The following is an 18832-nucleotide window of genomic DNA, read 5'->3' as shown; positions in this document are numbered from 1 at the left end:
AATGAATAATTCTTCTCCCTGACCACCAAACATTTCATACAAAAATTGTGCTAATAAATAATTTCTTCAAATTAATATAACACTCCAAAAAATAAATATCTGTTGAACCCCTCACCACCCAAATAAAATAGAAAGAATTTTTTTATTATCAGTGCAATTCAATTAATTTTTCACACAGAATAAGTAATAGGACATTCTCACCTCATTATTGCCATGCTATATATATACCAATGCTAGCATCTCTTCAGAAAATGAGACACTATCTGTTGTTCCCTTCCTAAATAACCAAATAATTTGAAAGGTAAGTTCAACCAATCAAATATTTCAAGTACATAAATTAAGACACCAAATTAAATCAAATTGATTGATACCCAAATAACGGGTCTTGTTGTTGGATCTAAAAAAAACGGTGAAGTATATGGGCTGGGCTTTTCAGGGCTAGACAAATTCTTTTACAAGGCTTTTAGTTAAATTTATGTGTTGGATGGTACAACACAAAAAATGTACCAGATACAAAAATAATGGGAAATAGACAATAATATTAGTGCACAATTTATTTTTAAATTATTTTTCTTTCTTTTTTGGTTTTTTGTTTTCGACGAGGGATCCACTTACAACATTTGAAAGTTACAACATCTTACAACAATTTACTTTTGCAATTTTTAAAGATTAAACAGTCAATCCAAACCGTTCAACATGGTATCTGTATTAAAAGGTGCTTGGAGATCAAATTTTATAATTTTTTTGAATTTTTTTACTATCTATTAAGTATTTTTCAAAACTACTATTTTTTAGTGGTTCAGAATTGTCCAAGAACAATAGTTTTGTAAAAGACTTAATAAATAGTAAAAAAATTCAAAAAAATATAAATTTTGATCTAGAAAGCACATTTTATTGTAGAGATTATGTTGAACAGTTTGGACAATTTGGACTTTAAAATATAACACTACTAGAATAATCGTTTTTTGCATGCCCAGCACCGGTTTTTTGCATGGTTGAGACGGCCCATGCAAAAGAAATGGCGTTTGTTGACTTTTTAAACTTGTTGCATGCGAATTCCCATGTAACAGGTATCGCATGCAATTAAATGAAGTGTAACCATGCAACTGTGTAATATTCAGTCATGCAAATGATTTTTGAAGGTCAGATATTGTAATTAATTCGAGGTCCATGCAACAACTCAACTCCATGGCCATGCAACTACTTAAAAACTTAGTAGATATTATATTTAATTAAAAGTTCATGCAACAACTCAACTCCCTTCTCATGCAACTACTTAATCACTTAGTAAATATTATATTTTATTAAATGTCCATGCAACTATTTAACTCCATGGCCATGCAACTACTCAACTCAATGTTTATATTATATTTTATTGAAGATTTATGTAAATAGTCCACTACCATTCTTATGCAAATAGTCTGGACTGAAAGTTCCTAACAATTGCATGGGATTAGCCATGCAATAGTTTATTTCCTAAAGAAAGATTTATTTCTGTTTATTTGATATCTCATTTTCAATGAAGTTTTTAATTAAAATTCACAGTATATAAGAATTCAATACTTTGATAACTTAAATTCTTATATGTAGAACAAACCTTCCAAGAAGTTTATTATAAATCACATCACCAAGAAGTTTAATGATTTTTTTAGAGATGAAAAATAATTATACAAATTTATATCAATAGCATAATCTATCCATCTATGAGCCCACAATCAAATCTCTGAAAAAAACCAATAGTTACTTAAATTATCTCAAATGTGCAACTAGGCTCCAAAATAATTTGATTGAGCCCTAATGCATATGAAAACCTACATAAAACAAAAATTCTACTACGCAGTTGTACTAAAAAAATACCCTCTCCAATAATTTGATTCATGAAAAGTTTACTCATCTCAAAAACTTATCGCTAATCCTACATCAATCTCCTCAGCTAGTTCATCCCACAAAGGAAGGAGGGTTAACACTGCAAGAACTAAGGCGATTATTAAGGTTGTTTGTCTTCATGTACCCCCGTCACTTACATCATTCAAGCATGATTTTCCATGTGTTCTCTGAATTCAAGAATATATCAAATTTATAGTATCATGATATATGAAACTATAATCTAACTTTTTTTTAATGGTCAACTAAAGTAGAGTCTTATTGCAGGTTAAATCCTATCTTATTGCAGGTTAAAAATTACAACAAAAAAATAGGAAAAATTTCCAATGTACTCATCTAAACTTTTGAAATAACCAATTTCCCCATCATATCACCATAATACCCAATATCCCTATAAAAAAATAACTTTATTTCTTCTATCCCTTTTATTTATTTTTCTTTTTATTTAATTGTGTAAAATTTTGAATTGACCAATGTACCCTTTAAAAATTACATGGAGGTGTCCCTTGTATCTCCATTAAAAAGCAAAACTTAACAGTAAATTAAAATAAAATAGGATGTAATTAGTTCTACGTTCTCTCTGTACTCCACATACGTAATATGATATGCAAAAAAGAGTATTCCAATTGGCACACCAATATCAAGATATAATTCAAATAAACTCGGCAGTATGTAATTAAACCTGACCACTTAATTATACAGATTTTTTTTCTATTGACCTAGAAGAATAGATCTTCAATTTGACCAAAATTCACCGTATTGTACATAATTTTTTTTTTTTTTTTTGAAAATTTGGCAGCAGTGCCAATGAATATATTAACGGAAAATTGGAAAATGTTATTATAAAGACTCATGGCCAGAACATCTATCTACCTTCGTACCCAAACCAGTAGTCAGTCCTACAAAGCTGGACCAACAAAACAGTAACCTGCACCAGCCTTTGCACTTAAAAACCTGTACCAGTAAACACAATACTAACACATCACCACCGGTACCACTGCTCAACGTACCTTTCACCATTACTGCTCATTGTACCATTATCATACCAGCAAGCCTGATTTGAACTTCTCTAAATACCTAAAATTACATACAACTAGGTACCTCAAAAATCAGAGCGCTCTAATCCAGACCAGGTAGACGTGTTAATGAAAAAAATATGAACTAAAATTAGATGATTGGAATTTCACCTAAGGTCTTATAACATCAAATTAGAGGGATTACCTCAAAAATAAACATCAGATTACAGGGATAAGGGTACTAAAGTTAACTACAATCAACGTATCGTATCCGCTTCCATTAGAATAATTCTACTATTTAGGCTTGTATCATCTCCATTAACCAACTAAAATTATATTATGTTAAAGGTTTTTGAAGGTTGACCAAAACAAAATGGTGACATTTTTCAGTGGGGAATTTCTACAAACACCTGACGAGCATAAATAGTGCTCCAGCAGAGACAGAAAAAATTTAAGTCATAATTTCTCAAATAATAAGCAAGGCACCGAGAAACCAATAATCACTACCCAATAATTCTTTTACCTTTTCTTCTTCTTCCTTGTCTCCTTGTCTTCCTTGTTTTTGAATCAAAGTATGCCCATTCATGATCTTGAACGAGTACAACAAGAGTAGTTTTAATAAATGAAATCTATTCACTCAAGCGCACAAGATTGAAGTAAATAAAAGGTAAACAAAAAGATTTACACAGAAGCACTTACATAGCCAAGATTGAAGGTTCGTTTCCTCTCCTCTGAAAGAAAGGACGAGGGAAGAACTAGCGAGTAATTTAATTTAGAAACTGACTTAGGGAAGGCGGAGGGAGGAGATATAGTAGGAGAGAAATTGAGATAGGGGTCCGTCTAGAAACAACGGGGAATCCAATTAGGAGGGAAGTTGTCACATTTTGGAGGGAATGAAAAATTTCAGGCGGGAAAACGGATTGCTTAGGAACTGTTTGATGAAATTTCCCATTGAAGAGTAAGTTGGATGGAGTTACAAGCAGCTCTCTGTGTCGCACCGCAAATTTTCCAGAGAGGACGGAAAAAAGAAAAAATTGGATCTGACAAGTAGGTTCCACTTGTCTTTCACACAATGTTATTAAATTGGAGATGTCCATTGATAATCAAAACAACACGTTATTTATCGGACGGTTTAGATTTACATATGTATAAATTTGTTAATGTATATATGATAGATAATATGAAAAAAAATCAAAAAAATAAATTTATAATTTTTTTACAGATTCTACAGTCAAATTATATTTATAATTATTAATTTTGTAGAATTTCATTATAAGTTGTCCCTTCAACATGTGTAAATATTTGTAGACCGTTCATTTTCACACGAGCGATCGACGGTCGATTTGCAATTAAATGATTCCAAATTTGTTTTGAAATGATCAAGGGTAAATATTGAGCACAACCAACATAAATTTTCTGATGTTTGGTTGTGTACGAGGTTCGATCCAATCGAAAGTGTTTATAACCCTTTGATATTTCAATATCCTGTCGACTTGATGGATATGTAAACGAAAATAAAATTTCACCATACTTTCTTACAATAAAATAAATACAATGTACTTTAATTTCAACGGTTCCGATCGACCAACGAACGATTTATTCTCATGCGTCTTCATTATGTTGACAAAACTAGAGTTTATGACTCAAGACCTACATGTATGAACATGAAATATAAACTCTTGTTTTGTGAGTTATGAAGATGTATGGGAATATATTGTTCGTTGCTCGATCGGAACCGTTGAAACTAAAGAGCACTGCATTCATTTTATTATAGGAAAGTTCGATGAAATTTTATTTTTGTTTACATATCTATCAAGTCAACGGAATATTGAAATATCGAAGGGTTATAAACACTTTTTGTAGGATCGAACCTCGTACACAACCAAACATCACAAAATTTATGTTGGTTATGCTCAATATTTACCCTTGATCATTTCAAAATAAATTTGGAATCATTTAATTGCAGATCGACCGTCGATCGCTCGTGTGAAAATGAACGGTCTACAAATATTTACACATGTTGAAGGGACAACTTATAATGAAATTCTACAAAATTAATAATTATAAATATAATTTGACTGTAGAATCTGTAAAAAAAATTATAAATTTATTTTTTTGATTTTTTTTCATATTATCTATCATATATACATTAACAAATTTATACATATGTAAATCTAAACCGTCCGATAAATAACGTGTTGTTTTGATTATCAATAGACATCTCCAATTTAATAACGTGTTTTTTTTTTCCTCATATTTTGTCAAACTTTTTACTTCCCTCTGAAATTTTTATTATCCTCTAAAATTGTAACAAAATTTAGATTCCCTCCAAACTTTTGTCTTAACTTCCCTCTATTTTTTTCGGTTGCCGCCAGATTTTTTTTTACCGACAAATACGAGAGTTTGGGAGAGGTCGAACTCAATACAAATTACAAACTAGGTCCCAATTGTCAGCAACACTGATATTTCTTTCCCCCCTCTAATAGCTCTCCCTTTCTCTTCAGTGCTTCCCTCTCTCAGAAAAAAAAACCCTAGATCCGCCTCTTGATAGATCGATCGATCGAGCGCTGCCCTCTCAAAACAAAAAACCCAGCCACTAGGAGCTAGAGGACCCCTTTCCTATCTAAACCCGATCAAGTCGATCTCCGTCTTTAGAGCTTCCTTAGACCCGATCAAGTAAATCCATTTTGATAAGCTATTGGCCGTCCTTAGGCCTTTCACTCGTAGGCTCAAGAACCCGGTTTCTAGCTCCTTTTCACTGGCGCGATTCAGATCTCAAGTAAGGTTAGATCGAACATCCAGTCGAGTATGGTGCGAACCAACTGATTTTGTCCAAATCAGGTAGTAAGGCAATAATTAATTTAGAAATTATTAGTTTTACATTATTTTGGTTGTGGGTAACCCTAAAATTTTCACCTTTCTGAGTAATTTCGAAATTGAACTGTCAATAGCTTATCAAGGCACGTTGATTGTTAGAAGTTTGTGTTACGGGGCTTGCTTGTTTAGCTGTCAATAGCTTTCGATTTTCACCTTGTCGAATATTAGTTGGTCATCCTGATTTAATGACAAGCGATCCAGATGTCATTGCTGCCTTGAGGTTTTTAAGTAAAGTTTGAAAGGGTTTTATTAAATCAATAAGCTGAATGGAGATGAATTAATTGATACTATTATGTTTGTAATTATATGTACGCAGTTGGGGGACTTCAATACTTTGCTGGAGCCGAGGAGAAGGATGATGGTGTTTTGGTTCCTGATTTGGGATCACTAACCAGCATTCATGACAGGTAAATTGGTTGATTTTCTGCCATTAATTGAGGTCTGGAAAGGGTGAAGAGGGTATATTTGTTGATCACCGGAAATTTACAGGAAATAAAATTTCACTCTATTTGTGCATTGTGTTACTTCAATTTTGCACTACTATCCTTTAGCATAAGATCTGATTTCTTTTTGCATTTTGTGTTCTAATCTTAGTTAGGAAGTTTCTTTGTTAATTATCAGTGGCTTTTAATCAAGTGTCACTTTGAGTTGCGTTGTGAAATCTGTCTAATTTGCTGGATTATTTGGGTAATTAAAAGATTGGGTTGAGGAATTACTGCAACTTTTAATCTGGTGCTACATTTTCTTTTTATTCACTATTTTCATTTCTTTACCTATTTACTTATTTACTATTGTAGTGAATGGAGAAAAGTTGTGAATGATTAGAATTAAGGCTCTTTCGCTTGACAATAATTTTGTCAAGATTTAAATCTCTATACGTTTTCTTTTTTACATTTGACTTGTTATTTTAGTTAAGTTAAACTTCAACAATGACATATAGAGATTTGTTGAGCATGTGGTACAAGTGAAGACTACTACTCAAACCCAAGTGTTTTTTGTTGCAAGGGTTTCAACTATCAATCTTAATTTTCAATACTGTTTTAGCTAAGTTGGATCAATAACAAGACCTCTATGAATTAGCTGCTGCATATACCTTTGACTTGTTATCAGCACATGATCCCAACCCTTTTACTCTTTATTTATTCATTTATGTCATGCTTGCCTCATCATTGCTGGTGTGTTTCTTAATAATATAATTATTTATGCACCTGTTTTGTGGTAACAATGCTAATAGCAGTTTTTTAACCTGCATCAGGTAGCCAAGTAACAAGTATCAACTATACAAGAGTGCAACACTACTAAACCTTCCATGCCAATGTTCATACTCTTCAATGAAAGAAAGTAAGCAGTGCTTCCTACTTGAAGATTTGTTGAAGGTATTTAACTTATAACATTAATTGCTTATGAAATTAGTAAACATGTGCATCTAAGTTATTTTGGGGCTTCAACTGCATCATTTAAAAAACAAGCTCAATGTAACTTGGTCCTCTTAATTGGTAACAGCACTGTATGATAAATAATAATGAGTTATTTTGAGGCTAATAATTGTTATACAATAACATGTTCTAATATAACAATTTGGTATACATAGGATGCTGCTGGTTCTATACAACCAAATCAAGTGTCTTTCCAAACATTGCTGAGTTCTTAGAATGTACAAGAAATTGCCGAACATGATGCTGCAATGTCCGATTGGTTGGCCAATCAATCTTCAACATGAAACCAGGAGGTCTAGTGTGGTTGGCAATATTAAGGGTAAAGTATTTTGGTAATATTTTGTAAACTTAGGGGGGGGGGGGGTTTGTCTTATTTTGTTAATGTTTGAAAGGTGGGTATATTTTGGTTATATATAAAAGTTACTCTTCTTATCTTGGTAATTGCTTGAAAGGTGTTTTTTACTGCCTTTATAATGTTGGCAAAATGAATGATGATTATAGTTTTTTGGTTATATATAGAAATTAATTACTCTTCTTATCTTGTTGGTTGCTTTTTATGTATGTACTCTTCTGTGTTTTAGTAAATCGTGTTGAATTGTAATATGAGAATTGGTAAACAGTACTGGGTTGGTATCAGATTGGTACAGAGAGGGAGGATTGTAAAATTGAATTATACCTGCTTGCCTCCAGGTAGCTCATTTTAGATGTCGGATTTTCCACGCAAATATTGGTAATTTATGTGCATGCAAAAAATGTAAATCATATTTTTGCAAATAGTCATCCATGTAATAACTATATATTCTTCCCATGTTATAACGAAATCATCTCCCATGCAAATAAACATATGGAACCCACGTTAACTAACCTTGCAAATAATCAAGTAGGTCCCACATTATCTATCCTTGCATATAGTCTAGTGGGTCCCGTGTTCCCTTGCTTTGTAAATATTATGGTGGGACCCATGTCTGCTCCTTGCAAATAGTATGATGGGACCCGCACTATATTCCCTTGCATATACTCTAAACTGGGTCAACTCTCGAAGTAGTTGCATGGCTAGTTATTGCATGACAAGTCTCATGTAACAGACTTTTTGCATGGCTGCCCTTGTAAATACTGACTATTTGTATGGAAGGTAGTTGCATGGTTGCACTTGCATGCCTAAGGCCATGCAAAAAGCCATTTCGGGGCTTGTTGCATGCCAAAGGCCATGCAACAAGCTATTTTCGTTGTCATGCAATAAACGATTATTCTAGTAGTGTAAAAAATTATTATGATAACTTTATGACAACTCAAAATTGTAATAATCATGTCCTTTTCTTTTTCGACACTCGACAGTTACATATGTTCAAATTAAGATCTGTACGGTGAGTCGGTGACAGATTTGTGTGCCTTTTCCATCATTAAAAAAAAGAAAAACAAATTTGCACGTTTTCCTTTGTTAATTTACAACGTTAACGTGTATGTCTTATTAGTATTAGTCTATATATATATATATATATATATAGGACTTGGCTACGGTGCTATGGGTAGCTAAGAGGCCTCCCGTGCTACGGCTCAATATTCGACTTTTCAAAATTCTAGCGGTCGATCCGAACCGTTCATCTTGTTCTCCATATTAATATGTGTTTGGAGACCAAATTTTACATTTTTTGGAAATTTTTTACTATATTTTTAGATTTATTGAAAATCGCTGTTTTTCAGACAAATCTGGACCATAAAAAACAGCGATATTCAATAAATCTAAAAAAATAGTAAAAAATTTCCAAAAAATGTAAAATTTGGTCTCCAAACACATATTAATATGGAGAACAAGATGAACGGTTCGGATCGACCGTTAGGATTTTGAAAAGTCGAATATTGAGCCGTAGCACGGGAGGCCTCTTAGCTACCCATAACATATTAGCCAAATCCTATATATATATAGAGGAGGGTTCAAATGCACCCAAATTTGTCTGCTCCCAATTGCTCCCGATCATCATCCGAACATCTTAAATTAGATGCACGATCCAGATTGCCTCCGCTATACAAAATTAATTTCATTTCTGGACGCTCTCCATTCATTTCCTGTTCTCTGTCATCTCCAGTGAAAGACGCGAACCAAACTCACCACCTCCACTTCTTCGTTTCGATCTCCCCCCACCTCTGATTCCCCAACGCCCGATCCCCGCCTCCTGCTTCCTCTCCGCCCCGAACAATGGATGCATCCCCCCTCTCGCTTCCTCTCTGTTATCAATGGACGCATCAACGCCGGATCCCCTCCCCCATCTCGCTTTCCAATGAACAGTCCAGATCACCTCCCGCTTCCTCTCCGCCTCGACCATTCAGGGCTTCGGAACCCTTCTCGCTTTAGGGTTTGTGACAATCTCCTCTCTCTGTCTCTTCGGTGACTCGATTATTTGAGGTAAGATTGACATACTCATTTTGTTAGTGGTACTATACTGTCAAACGGAGAGACTGACAAATTTTGTTATCAGTATTGGCCAAATTTTTAAAGGGTCCCTAGTCTCGTGCATGTTGTTTGTACATTACATAATCCGGTGGTTACCATTTGATCGAGCAATCTATAATGAAAAATCAGGGAATTGAATCCCTCTTGTTAACATTTTTTTGAATATTTTCATATGTTATTTGCAAATGACACACAATCTATTCGTTTATAATTGTAGCAACGAAGATGTAAACTTCATCAGATCCCTTTTTTGGCTTAAAGTTTTTAGCATTTTTTTTTATTTAATATAGTGGTGTCTGGACAAAGCATCCGTATTTGCTACTGCTCAAGAGTTCTTTAACATCTTGAATCATGTGAGCTTGTTAAATTTATTTATCTTGTAAATTATCCGCTTTAACTGCAATTATTTCTCTAAACATATTTACTGTCTTGTCACGTGTGTCAGGTAAAAGGCATGAAGAGTTCGAAGGCATTTGGCAAAGCTCTTCCTATTATTCACAATGACTCAAACATAGAGAAGAAATCAAGGAAAAAGGAATTAGTCAAAGGCCTATGTAATCGTTAGGATAAATAGATGAATGCTTGTAATTATGAAATATTGTAATGTTGTAATGTGGTACACTACTTGATATACTTGGTCTTGCTATTATATTTTTAGCTGAACTCATGAGACTTTATCTGAGGTTATAAAAACAAATTTGCAAGAAGGTCCTTTAGTTTCTTTTATTTGCATTTTTTTACAAAACAATAGAAAGATGTATACCAAGGCTTATAAAAAAATATTGACAAAACTGAACCCAACAGCAAGTATAATTAAAGCTTGCAAAAGTCACGCAACATAAAACACAAGTATAAGAAATCACATTACATTCAACTTCAATTTAGAATAAAAAACTGAAAACGACATAAACTAAACCTAACAGCAAACAAATAACAAAAGTACCCTTTCTATATTAAAAGTATCATTTCCATTACTATACCAACAATACCCTTCTATGACTCTTCAGTTGGTGCATCCTCCATAGCATCATCATGTTTTCTTCGCTCACAAGTTGAAGAATAGCGAACTTTTGATAAAAACTTTTCAAATTCTTCAAGCGACGCAAACTTCATGCCCACAGGGCAAGATCATTACCACTCATCTTATTTGCATTATCTTCGCGAGAAAAATCTGCCTCTATCTCGATCTCATCATTCATTGAATCATCGTCCTAACATAAAACAATGTTTAATGAGAACTTGTACGACATAATATTGTAACATGAAAAATATTATTAACTATAGGTAAATTAAAGCAGGTTGTTTCTTGAACAGTAGGTAAAGCAGTCCAATAAATTCAAATTTTAAGCATGTTGATTCTTTAAGATCAATTCATAATAAACAAAGTCAGACTTAACAACCAATTAGTGCAATTTTAATAATTTAAAATCTGACAACATAAAATCTTAGTCAAAACCTGAAATGAGCTTATCCATGTAAAATATTAAGAACAATATCTGACAAGATTAAGCAAATTGATCAATACTTGAATTATGTTACTACTGAATCAATACGATGAGTTTCAAAGCCTATTAATCAAGGAACAATATCTGACACGATTAAGCAACTTGATCAATACTTGAACTCTGTTACTTTTGAAAATTTAAAGAAACAGCTTACGTCAGTTGCTTCAAATGGTGGAGATGAAGGCTCGATGGAGAATGGAGACATGATCGGTTCGTTGGATGGCCTGGCGGAGAGAGCAAGTGAAGCATCAAGCAGAGAAAGAGAACATGGCACATCATCATGAGTAGGAGAAGCAGAAAAAGGAGAAACAACAATTTCTTTATCGTGAGAAGGAGAAGCGGACATGGAGACCGACTTTGTCCACTTCGGTAATCAGAGGGGTGATTGGTAATCGAAGGAGATGGGGAGAAAGGGCGAAACAGAGAAGGTGAAGAGACGCTCTTTCCTTCACTGGAGGGGTCGTTCTTTTCTTTCCTTATTTTTTTTTTTTTTTTTGCTTGAGTCATGCCCGTAGGCTACAAACTATCCTGTTACAATTTCCATTCTGAAAGAAATAAAACTGCAGCTCCTAGCAAGGAAAAATTGGGTACGTAAACCCAATATAAGAATCTCCCAGCTGCCTACCCATTTTTGCAAGACTATCAGCCAGATCGTTATGGCCTCTATCCTGAAAAATACATGAAAAATTCCTAAACTGCTTTAGACACCTCCAAATTTCATATACTTCCTTGTGCACTCTCCAATCAATATCCAAAGGTGGTTTATAATCAGAGCATGCATCTGCCACATTCTTGCAATCAGTTATGAACTGACATGTTGTAAGGCCTTCCCCAATAGCATACTTAATTGCAGTAAGCAAAGCACATGCCTCTGCCTGGATGCCACAGCATACCTGAACTGTAGCGGCCTTATACATAACCAGACATCCCTTCCTGAGAAAAATTATCCCAATTCCTCCCATCCATCCTTCCACCCAAGACCCATCTACAAAGCAAATCAATTCCTCCCCATCAGCATCTCCCAAAACTTGTTGCGCCACATGTCCCTGTGCTTGAGGTTTTGCCTCTGTTGATGCCAGAAGCATTTCGCACCTGATTCCAGCATGGTAGTTGCTAAAATCACGGAAGGTAGGTACCTTTGCTCGGAAGACCAAATCATTTCGGCATCTCCATAAGGACCATAGGCAGGAGACAAAAATTTGCCACAACTCCTTTGGGATTTGCTGCACCACTTTTAAGAGTGCCTCCTTTATGCAAGAGGGAAGACCATCAGTTTTAATTGACTGGAGAGATTTGGGTGAATCAAAAGCGCGCTAGAAAAGGAAATGTAAAGTTTATTTCTATTTTAATCTGGATCGTGCATCTAATTTAAGATGTTCGGCTGATGATTGGGAGCAATTGGGAGTAGATAAATTTGGGTGCATTTGAACCCTCCTCATATATATATATAGAGGAGGGATCAAGTTACAACAAGTTACAACAAGCATTTTTTTATATTTTGAAAGTCCAAATCGTCGATCCAAACCGTTAGATGTGATCTCTACAATAAAATGTGCTTGGAGACTAAATTTTACATTTTTTGGAATTTTTTTTTACTATTTATTAAGATGGGTACAAAAACTAGTCAAATTCAAACCATTGAATTTTTTACCCATCTTAATAAATAGTAAAAAAATTCCAAAAAATATAAAATTTGGTCTCCAAGCACATTTTATTGTAGAGATCATATCTAACGGTTTGGATCGACGATTTGGACTTTCAAAATGTAGAAAATGCTTGTTGTAACTTGTTGTAACTCAAAAAATGTTGTAACTTGATCCCTCCTCATATATATATATAGTAGAACTAGGGTGCTCTTAAGCTCACCAAAGTTAAAGTTTTGGTGAGCTTAACTCTAAAACTTATCAAATCGATTTCAAATGACGAATCCGAACCGTTGAAACCCGCCTACTTTACATGTGATGCATCTACATGTGAAATTTTTAAACATTCGAATTAATTTAGTATAAAGTCAAGCGGTCAAAAAATGTTCAAAAATGAATGCACTAAAATTAATTTATTAACCTTCTAATTTTGACCGCTTGACTTTATACTAAATTAATTCGAATATTTAAAAATTTCATATGTAGATGCATCACACGTAAGGTAGGCGGATTTCAACGGTTCGGATTCGTCATTTGCAATCGATTTTATGAGTTTTAGAGTTAAGCTCACCAAAACTTTGGTGAGCTTAAGAGCACCCTAGTTCTACTCTCTCTCTCTATATATAAATAAAAATTTCGGGTATTATCTCTCATGGCTCCCGGGCATGTCATTTTATCTCTTCACATCCCTACACTTGTAATCCTTCTACTTAATTCTTTCAAAAACTGAAAATTGTTACTTCACCCACATTTTAAATAACAAATTGTCACCTTACCCTGGAAAAAAAATTATCCAAAATTTTCTTTATTTTCTCCTAAACATTTATTTCCGATTCAAATATAAACAATATATTAAACAATTTTGAATTCAACTATAGTCCCTCAAATTGCTGAAATTTTATTTGTACTCTAATCACACACACACAAAAAAAAAAAACCAAATCATCCTAGATTATGGAGAATTTGAGAAATACCACCTAGGTCACCAAACTGTTCTGCGACTTCAAAGACTGAGGGCTTCCATATACCCCTTTGGCTCCAAACTAGAAACCTTCAAATAGTTCTGTGACCTGAATATTTATTAAATTATTCAGAATCGATGAATTTTTTTTTTAGGTATAAATAAAATTTTCGGCTCTAATAGTAAGCTACTAAATTTTTTTTTTTAAGGTGCATATACAATATATATATGGTGACAGATTAGTGTGCCTTTTCCATCATGAAAAAAAAAAAAATTGGACCTTTCCTTTTGTTTACAACGTCAACGCTAGCTATTCAAATCTATTTATTTTCTCAAGAAAAAGAGCACCCTCTTATTCTTTTATTCGGACCGTTCAAAATTAATCACACGGTTTTAATTATTTTTTTCTTTTATATCAGTGTAATTTATTAAAACGAATCAAATGTAATTGAAGCCATATGATCGATTTTGAACGGTCCAGGTAGAAGAATAGGAGAGTGCTCTTTTTAGAAATTAAGGAGCCCATTTGGATCCACGTCAACGTGTATGTGTTATTATTATTATTATTATTCTATTAAAGTAGGGAGTGCTGACGTGTTTTTTTTTTAGTGACTTTCTTTATAGAAACGAACGTGTATGTCTTATTACTACCAACTCTTCAGAAATAGATTTTCAACTATACAAAATTATATCTCATGGCTTCCAAGCATCTCCTTTTCTCTCTTCACATCCCTATCCTCACAATCCTTATTCTACTTCTATCAAAAACTGGAAATTGTTGCTTCACCCACATTTTCTGCTTCGGCGACTCGATCAGCGACACTGGAAACTACCTCAAGTCGATCGGTAATGCCTATGACCCCATTGGTAACCTACCATATGGGGAGACTTATTTCGGCCACCCCACTGGCCGGTACTGTGATGGTCGGATAATTCTCGATTTCATTGGTTAGTGCATTCTACTCATAGATTTCTTCCTTCTATGTATATATATACTGAGTTGTTTCCTATGAATTAAGCTTTTTTTAACAAAGAGATTGATTGGCTTATATATTTAATTGATTAGCGGAAGCATACGGATTGCCATTAATCCCGCCATATCTCTCAGGAGGGAGCGCAAAAGAGAACTTCCGGCATGGTGTCAATTTTGCTGTCGGTGGAGCCACGGTACTGAACAATTCCTTCTTTGAATCCGTGGGAATTAAGGTGTCCTGGACGGATTTCTCACTTGGCACTCAGCTTCAGTGGTTCAAGAAATTGCTACCTTCAATCTTGGAAGAACCAGGTATTATCTCAATAAAACCTCTTTTTTTTGTTTATTTGTGGTTCATGGGTGCACGCCATGTATTTTGCTTGGTACCAGTACCACAAAAAATGATTAAATTAAAGCACTAGGTATAGTTTTTTCTGTGATTTGTCTCTAGTTCCTCTTATCTATTCAGTTCTTATAGTTCTGTTTTCTTTTCTTAAATTATTAATGTGTGTGTGCGCACACGCAAATGGGTTGGAAAATCGGCTGAGTCAGACTGGTATCGGTCAGGTCCGAGCCGATATTTACCATGTTTTCCGCCGATCATTTTTTTCTGCCGAAAATCGGTTGAACTGGAACTGAGTTGACTCGGTCGAGTTAACGATTTTTGGTTCGAGTTAGTCTGATTCTTCGGAGAGGCTTTAGCCTACTCTTATTTGATTTCCTGCCCTAGCTTTCTATTGTATCTTGAGGTTGAGAGCAAGAAAATCATTGTTATTGCTTAATTTGAGATTTTAAGTTCAATTTTGAATCCTTTGAAGAAAAATAATAGTGCTCCAGAAAAATTTGGCAAGGGAGAAGAATTTCTGACCGGGTTAGGTGGAAGAATTTTCAAATATTTCTGTGGCTAGACTTGATGTCTACTAGAGAAAATTTTAATTTTTAGTGGTCCATGGTAAACCTTACCATTTTATATCTTGATCCAATGAATATTTATTCTTTTACGTACTAGGCCTGTAGTCTGGGAAGTCCCTATTTGTTTTATTTATATATTTTTTTTGTTTGACTAATTAAAGTAAAGAATGGTACTGTACTAGGCTACAGATTTTATTATTATGAAAATGTAAAAGTACATATTAAACAATTTATTTTTTATTTTGGAATATCACTAAGGATTTTTATTATTTCATAGAATAGTCTATTTTATGTTAAAATTACATAAATTTCAAATTTTTTTAACTAAACTACAAATTTGATTGTTATTTGTCCAAATTTAATTATTATGAGTGTTATTAAAATTTAATCGCTAACTATCACATAATGAAAATTTTGATGAATAATTTTAATACAGAGGACGATTAGGTGATTCAGCTTGCTCGGCATAGCTTTTGGTAGTATAAGTGTGTTCTAGTTGTAATGTTATTTTGAATGTAATATATATTGTATTTTAACATAATTTATTGACAAATTATTTTTTTAGTACAAAACAAATTTTTGTTAAAATAATCCGAGTTTCAAATCTGGTTCGGCCGATTCCGATTCCACAATCCGATTCCGATTGCATGGTCAACTTAAACGGATCTGACATATATAATGAGAAGAAGTCACAGAAGTGTTGATCATTAATAAATGTACTTGTATAATTGAAAAAAATATATTCACAAATTAACAATTGAACTTTGCAGGATTTGGCAAGTCTATCATGAGCAGTGCTCTGTTTGTGGTAGGTGAGATAGGAGGAAACGACTACAACCATCCATTGTTTGCTGGTAGAACACTAGATGAAGTCAGAACCTTTGTCCCTGATGTAATCAGAACCATCAGTTTAACCATCACTGTAAGCATTCTTTCCTTTTCTTTTTCTTTTCTCTTAGCATGCATAGTTTCAACTTTCAAGCCATTGAGGATTATTATTATTAAACATCTGATTGTGGCACAATATCCACATCAATAAAATATATTTAATTTGTTTTGTACTGTTTAAACTGTTTTTCTTCATGCTAACATGGTAGCACATGCATTAGCTTATTCCTTACCCTCTGGAATCTGCATTGATCAGCAAACACTTGGGGCTTGTTCGGTTGCACAGTGGGAATGAGAATAAAAATAGGAATAGAAAATTTTTGAACTGAAATTTACTGTTCACGTGGAAAAAAAAAATTCAGTCTGAGTGAATTTTATTTTTCTCACGTAAACACTATTTTGTGAGGAGCAACCGAACAGGCCCTTATTAATATAATATATGTGGTTGGGGTGGGGTTCAAAATTTCACATGCAAAGGAACATGCCAATGTTAAACTTATGTATGAATGGGATCTTAACTTTTTATTGAAATGAAAGATGGAGGTCTAGTCTACAGCTTCCTTCAAACCCCTGTTTATATTACATAAATTTTTTTCACTTTGTAGATTTCAAATTCATAATCTTCCACATAAGAGTTTTGTATCTTTATCACTAGACTAAAAGCTGATTTTGAATGGGATCTTAATTAATATACAATCATACAGGAATTGATTAGTCGAGGAGCGAAAACATTATTGGTTCCGAATGATTTGCCGATAGGATGTCTCCCGAGGTATCTTACGATGTTTCAAAGCGAGAAAAAGGAAGACTATGATCCAGAATCAGGATGTCTCAAGCACTTCAATGAGTTTGCAGAATACCACAATGCAATGCTTTTCAAGGAGCTTGAAAAGCTTCAGCTTCTCTATCCTAATGTGACTATTATCTATGCAGATTACTATGAAGCTTCAATGAACATCTTTCGCAATCCAAAGAAATTAGGTGAGATTTTGCAATCAAAATTAGCAAATCATACAACCAACAAGCCACCAAAATCTTATTAATTTGGTTGATATTAATAATGATTATTGTTAGAGTGAGGCTATGGTAGTATGAATAGTGTGGATTGATCTGTACTTCATATTAATATTTTCGTTTTCAAAATCTTAACGATCGATCTGAACCGTTTAACATGATCTCTGTATGAAAATGTACTTGCAGACTAAATTGTACATTTTTTAAATTTTGTTACTATTTTTTAGATAGGTAAAAAAATCATTATTTTTTATGGTTCAAAATTTTCGGATCAAGTGATTTTTCTACCTATCTTAAAAATAGAAAATAAATTCTAAAAAATATAAAATTCAGTATGCAAGTAAATATTTATATGGAGATCATGTTGAACGGTTCTGATTGACCGTTAAGATTTGGAAAACAAAAAATATTGATCCGTACGTAGACCAATCCACGGTATACATAGTACCATAGCGTCACTCTACAATAATCACTATAAACATCCTTCTCATGTGTATTACTTTTTTGTGTAGGTTTCAGTTACCCTTTAATGGTATGTTGCGGGGCCGAAGGCCCTTACAATTACTCGTCATTGGCATCATGCGGAAAACAAGGTTCTACTGTTTGTTCGGACCCGTCAAAGTACGGATCATGGGATGGGCTCCACATGACAGAGGCCGCTTACAAGGCAATTTCACATGGAGTGCTACGAGGGTCATACTCTTCTCCTTCCATAAGTAACACTTGCTCTGATATCATGTATGATTCGGGGAGCCTTCTTCTCGACGCAATGTAATGGATGAGATAGACAACATATATATAGGCAACCATTCTTGAATCTTGATTGTTATTTTGAGCCAATATGAACTTCCTTTCCCTTTGTTTTATCATTAGTAGGGAGGAATGTTTTAGATTATTTAAAAGAACAGCAAGACAATTTGCATGAAGCACTAGTAATGGAAAGGCTTATTGAAAAAAAAAAAATGATTGGGCCAATTTATATTACAGTTGGATGAAGCCTTTGGGTAATGCTTCAGACCCACACATCCAAATTAGAACAGCATTTAAATTTTGGGCCGAGGACTAGACGAAAGGCCCGTTTATTTTATTTCATTTTATTTCATCATTTTTATTTTATTTACTAAATCTCTATATTGCTATGAAGGGATCAATATGTCTACACACTTTATTCAAAGTGGTTGAAATATTATTGCACTAAGTATGTTACCTTCATTCAATTTTTTAACTAAAATTTATAAGTTGCTATACAGTAAGGTGTCACAAAAGATCCGTGA

At 33.8% G+C, this 18832-nt stretch overlaps 1 protein-coding gene and 2 long non-coding RNA genes across 6 annotated transcripts in view; 2 read left to right on the top strand and 1 right to left on the bottom strand.

The window, feature by feature from the left end:
- LOC144548651 (GDSL esterase/lipase At1g28600-like) overlaps positions 1-18484 on the top strand; it is a 28390-nt gene extending 9906 nt beyond the window's left edge. The window contains exons 1-5 of one of the 2 annotated variants that reach the window (XM_078297369.1): positions 14436-14719; positions 14838-15056; positions 16427-16578; positions 17249-17525; positions 18071-18484. In XM_078297369.1, coding sequence (XP_078153495.1) covers positions 14467-14719; positions 14838-15056; positions 16427-16578; positions 17249-17525; positions 18071-18333 — 1164 coding nt within the window. In that variant the 5' untranslated portion in view covers positions 14436-14466 and the 3' untranslated portion in view covers positions 18334-18484. Of the gene's footprint in view, positions 1-14435; positions 14720-14837; positions 15057-16426; positions 16579-17248; positions 17526-18070 lie in introns of those variants that run through there. The other variant, XM_078297370.1, reaches the window with a different exon arrangement.
- Positions 1703-3854, bottom strand: LOC144548718 (uncharacterized). Its single transcript, XR_013509433.1, has 3 exons — positions 3600-3854; positions 3424-3489; positions 1703-2054 (listed from the first exon to the last, which is right to left on the bottom strand). It is a non-coding gene; the product is annotated as an uncharacterized LOC144548718 (long non-coding RNA).
- LOC144548665 (uncharacterized) lies at positions 5375-7702 on the top strand. Of its 3 annotated transcripts, none has more exons than XR_013509415.1 (4): positions 5375-5679; positions 6094-6184; positions 7033-7153; positions 7369-7702. It is a non-coding gene; the product is annotated as an uncharacterized LOC144548665 (long non-coding RNA). The 3 variants fall into 3 exon arrangements; XR_013509414.1 differs by having other exon boundaries at positions 5375-5684; XR_013509413.1 differs by having other exon boundaries at positions 5375-5741.
- Positions 18485-18832: the final 348 nt, after the last annotated feature.

Source organism: Carex rostrata, chromosome 33 (assembly GCF_964058835.1).
Source record: "Carex rostrata chromosome 33, lpCarRost1.2, whole genome shotgun sequence".
Classification (NCBI taxonomy): domain Eukaryota; kingdom Viridiplantae; phylum Streptophyta; class Magnoliopsida; order Poales; family Cyperaceae; genus Carex; species Carex rostrata.
Note: the sequence above shows the minus strand (reverse complement) of the source record. Positions and strands in the feature narration are given on the sequence as shown.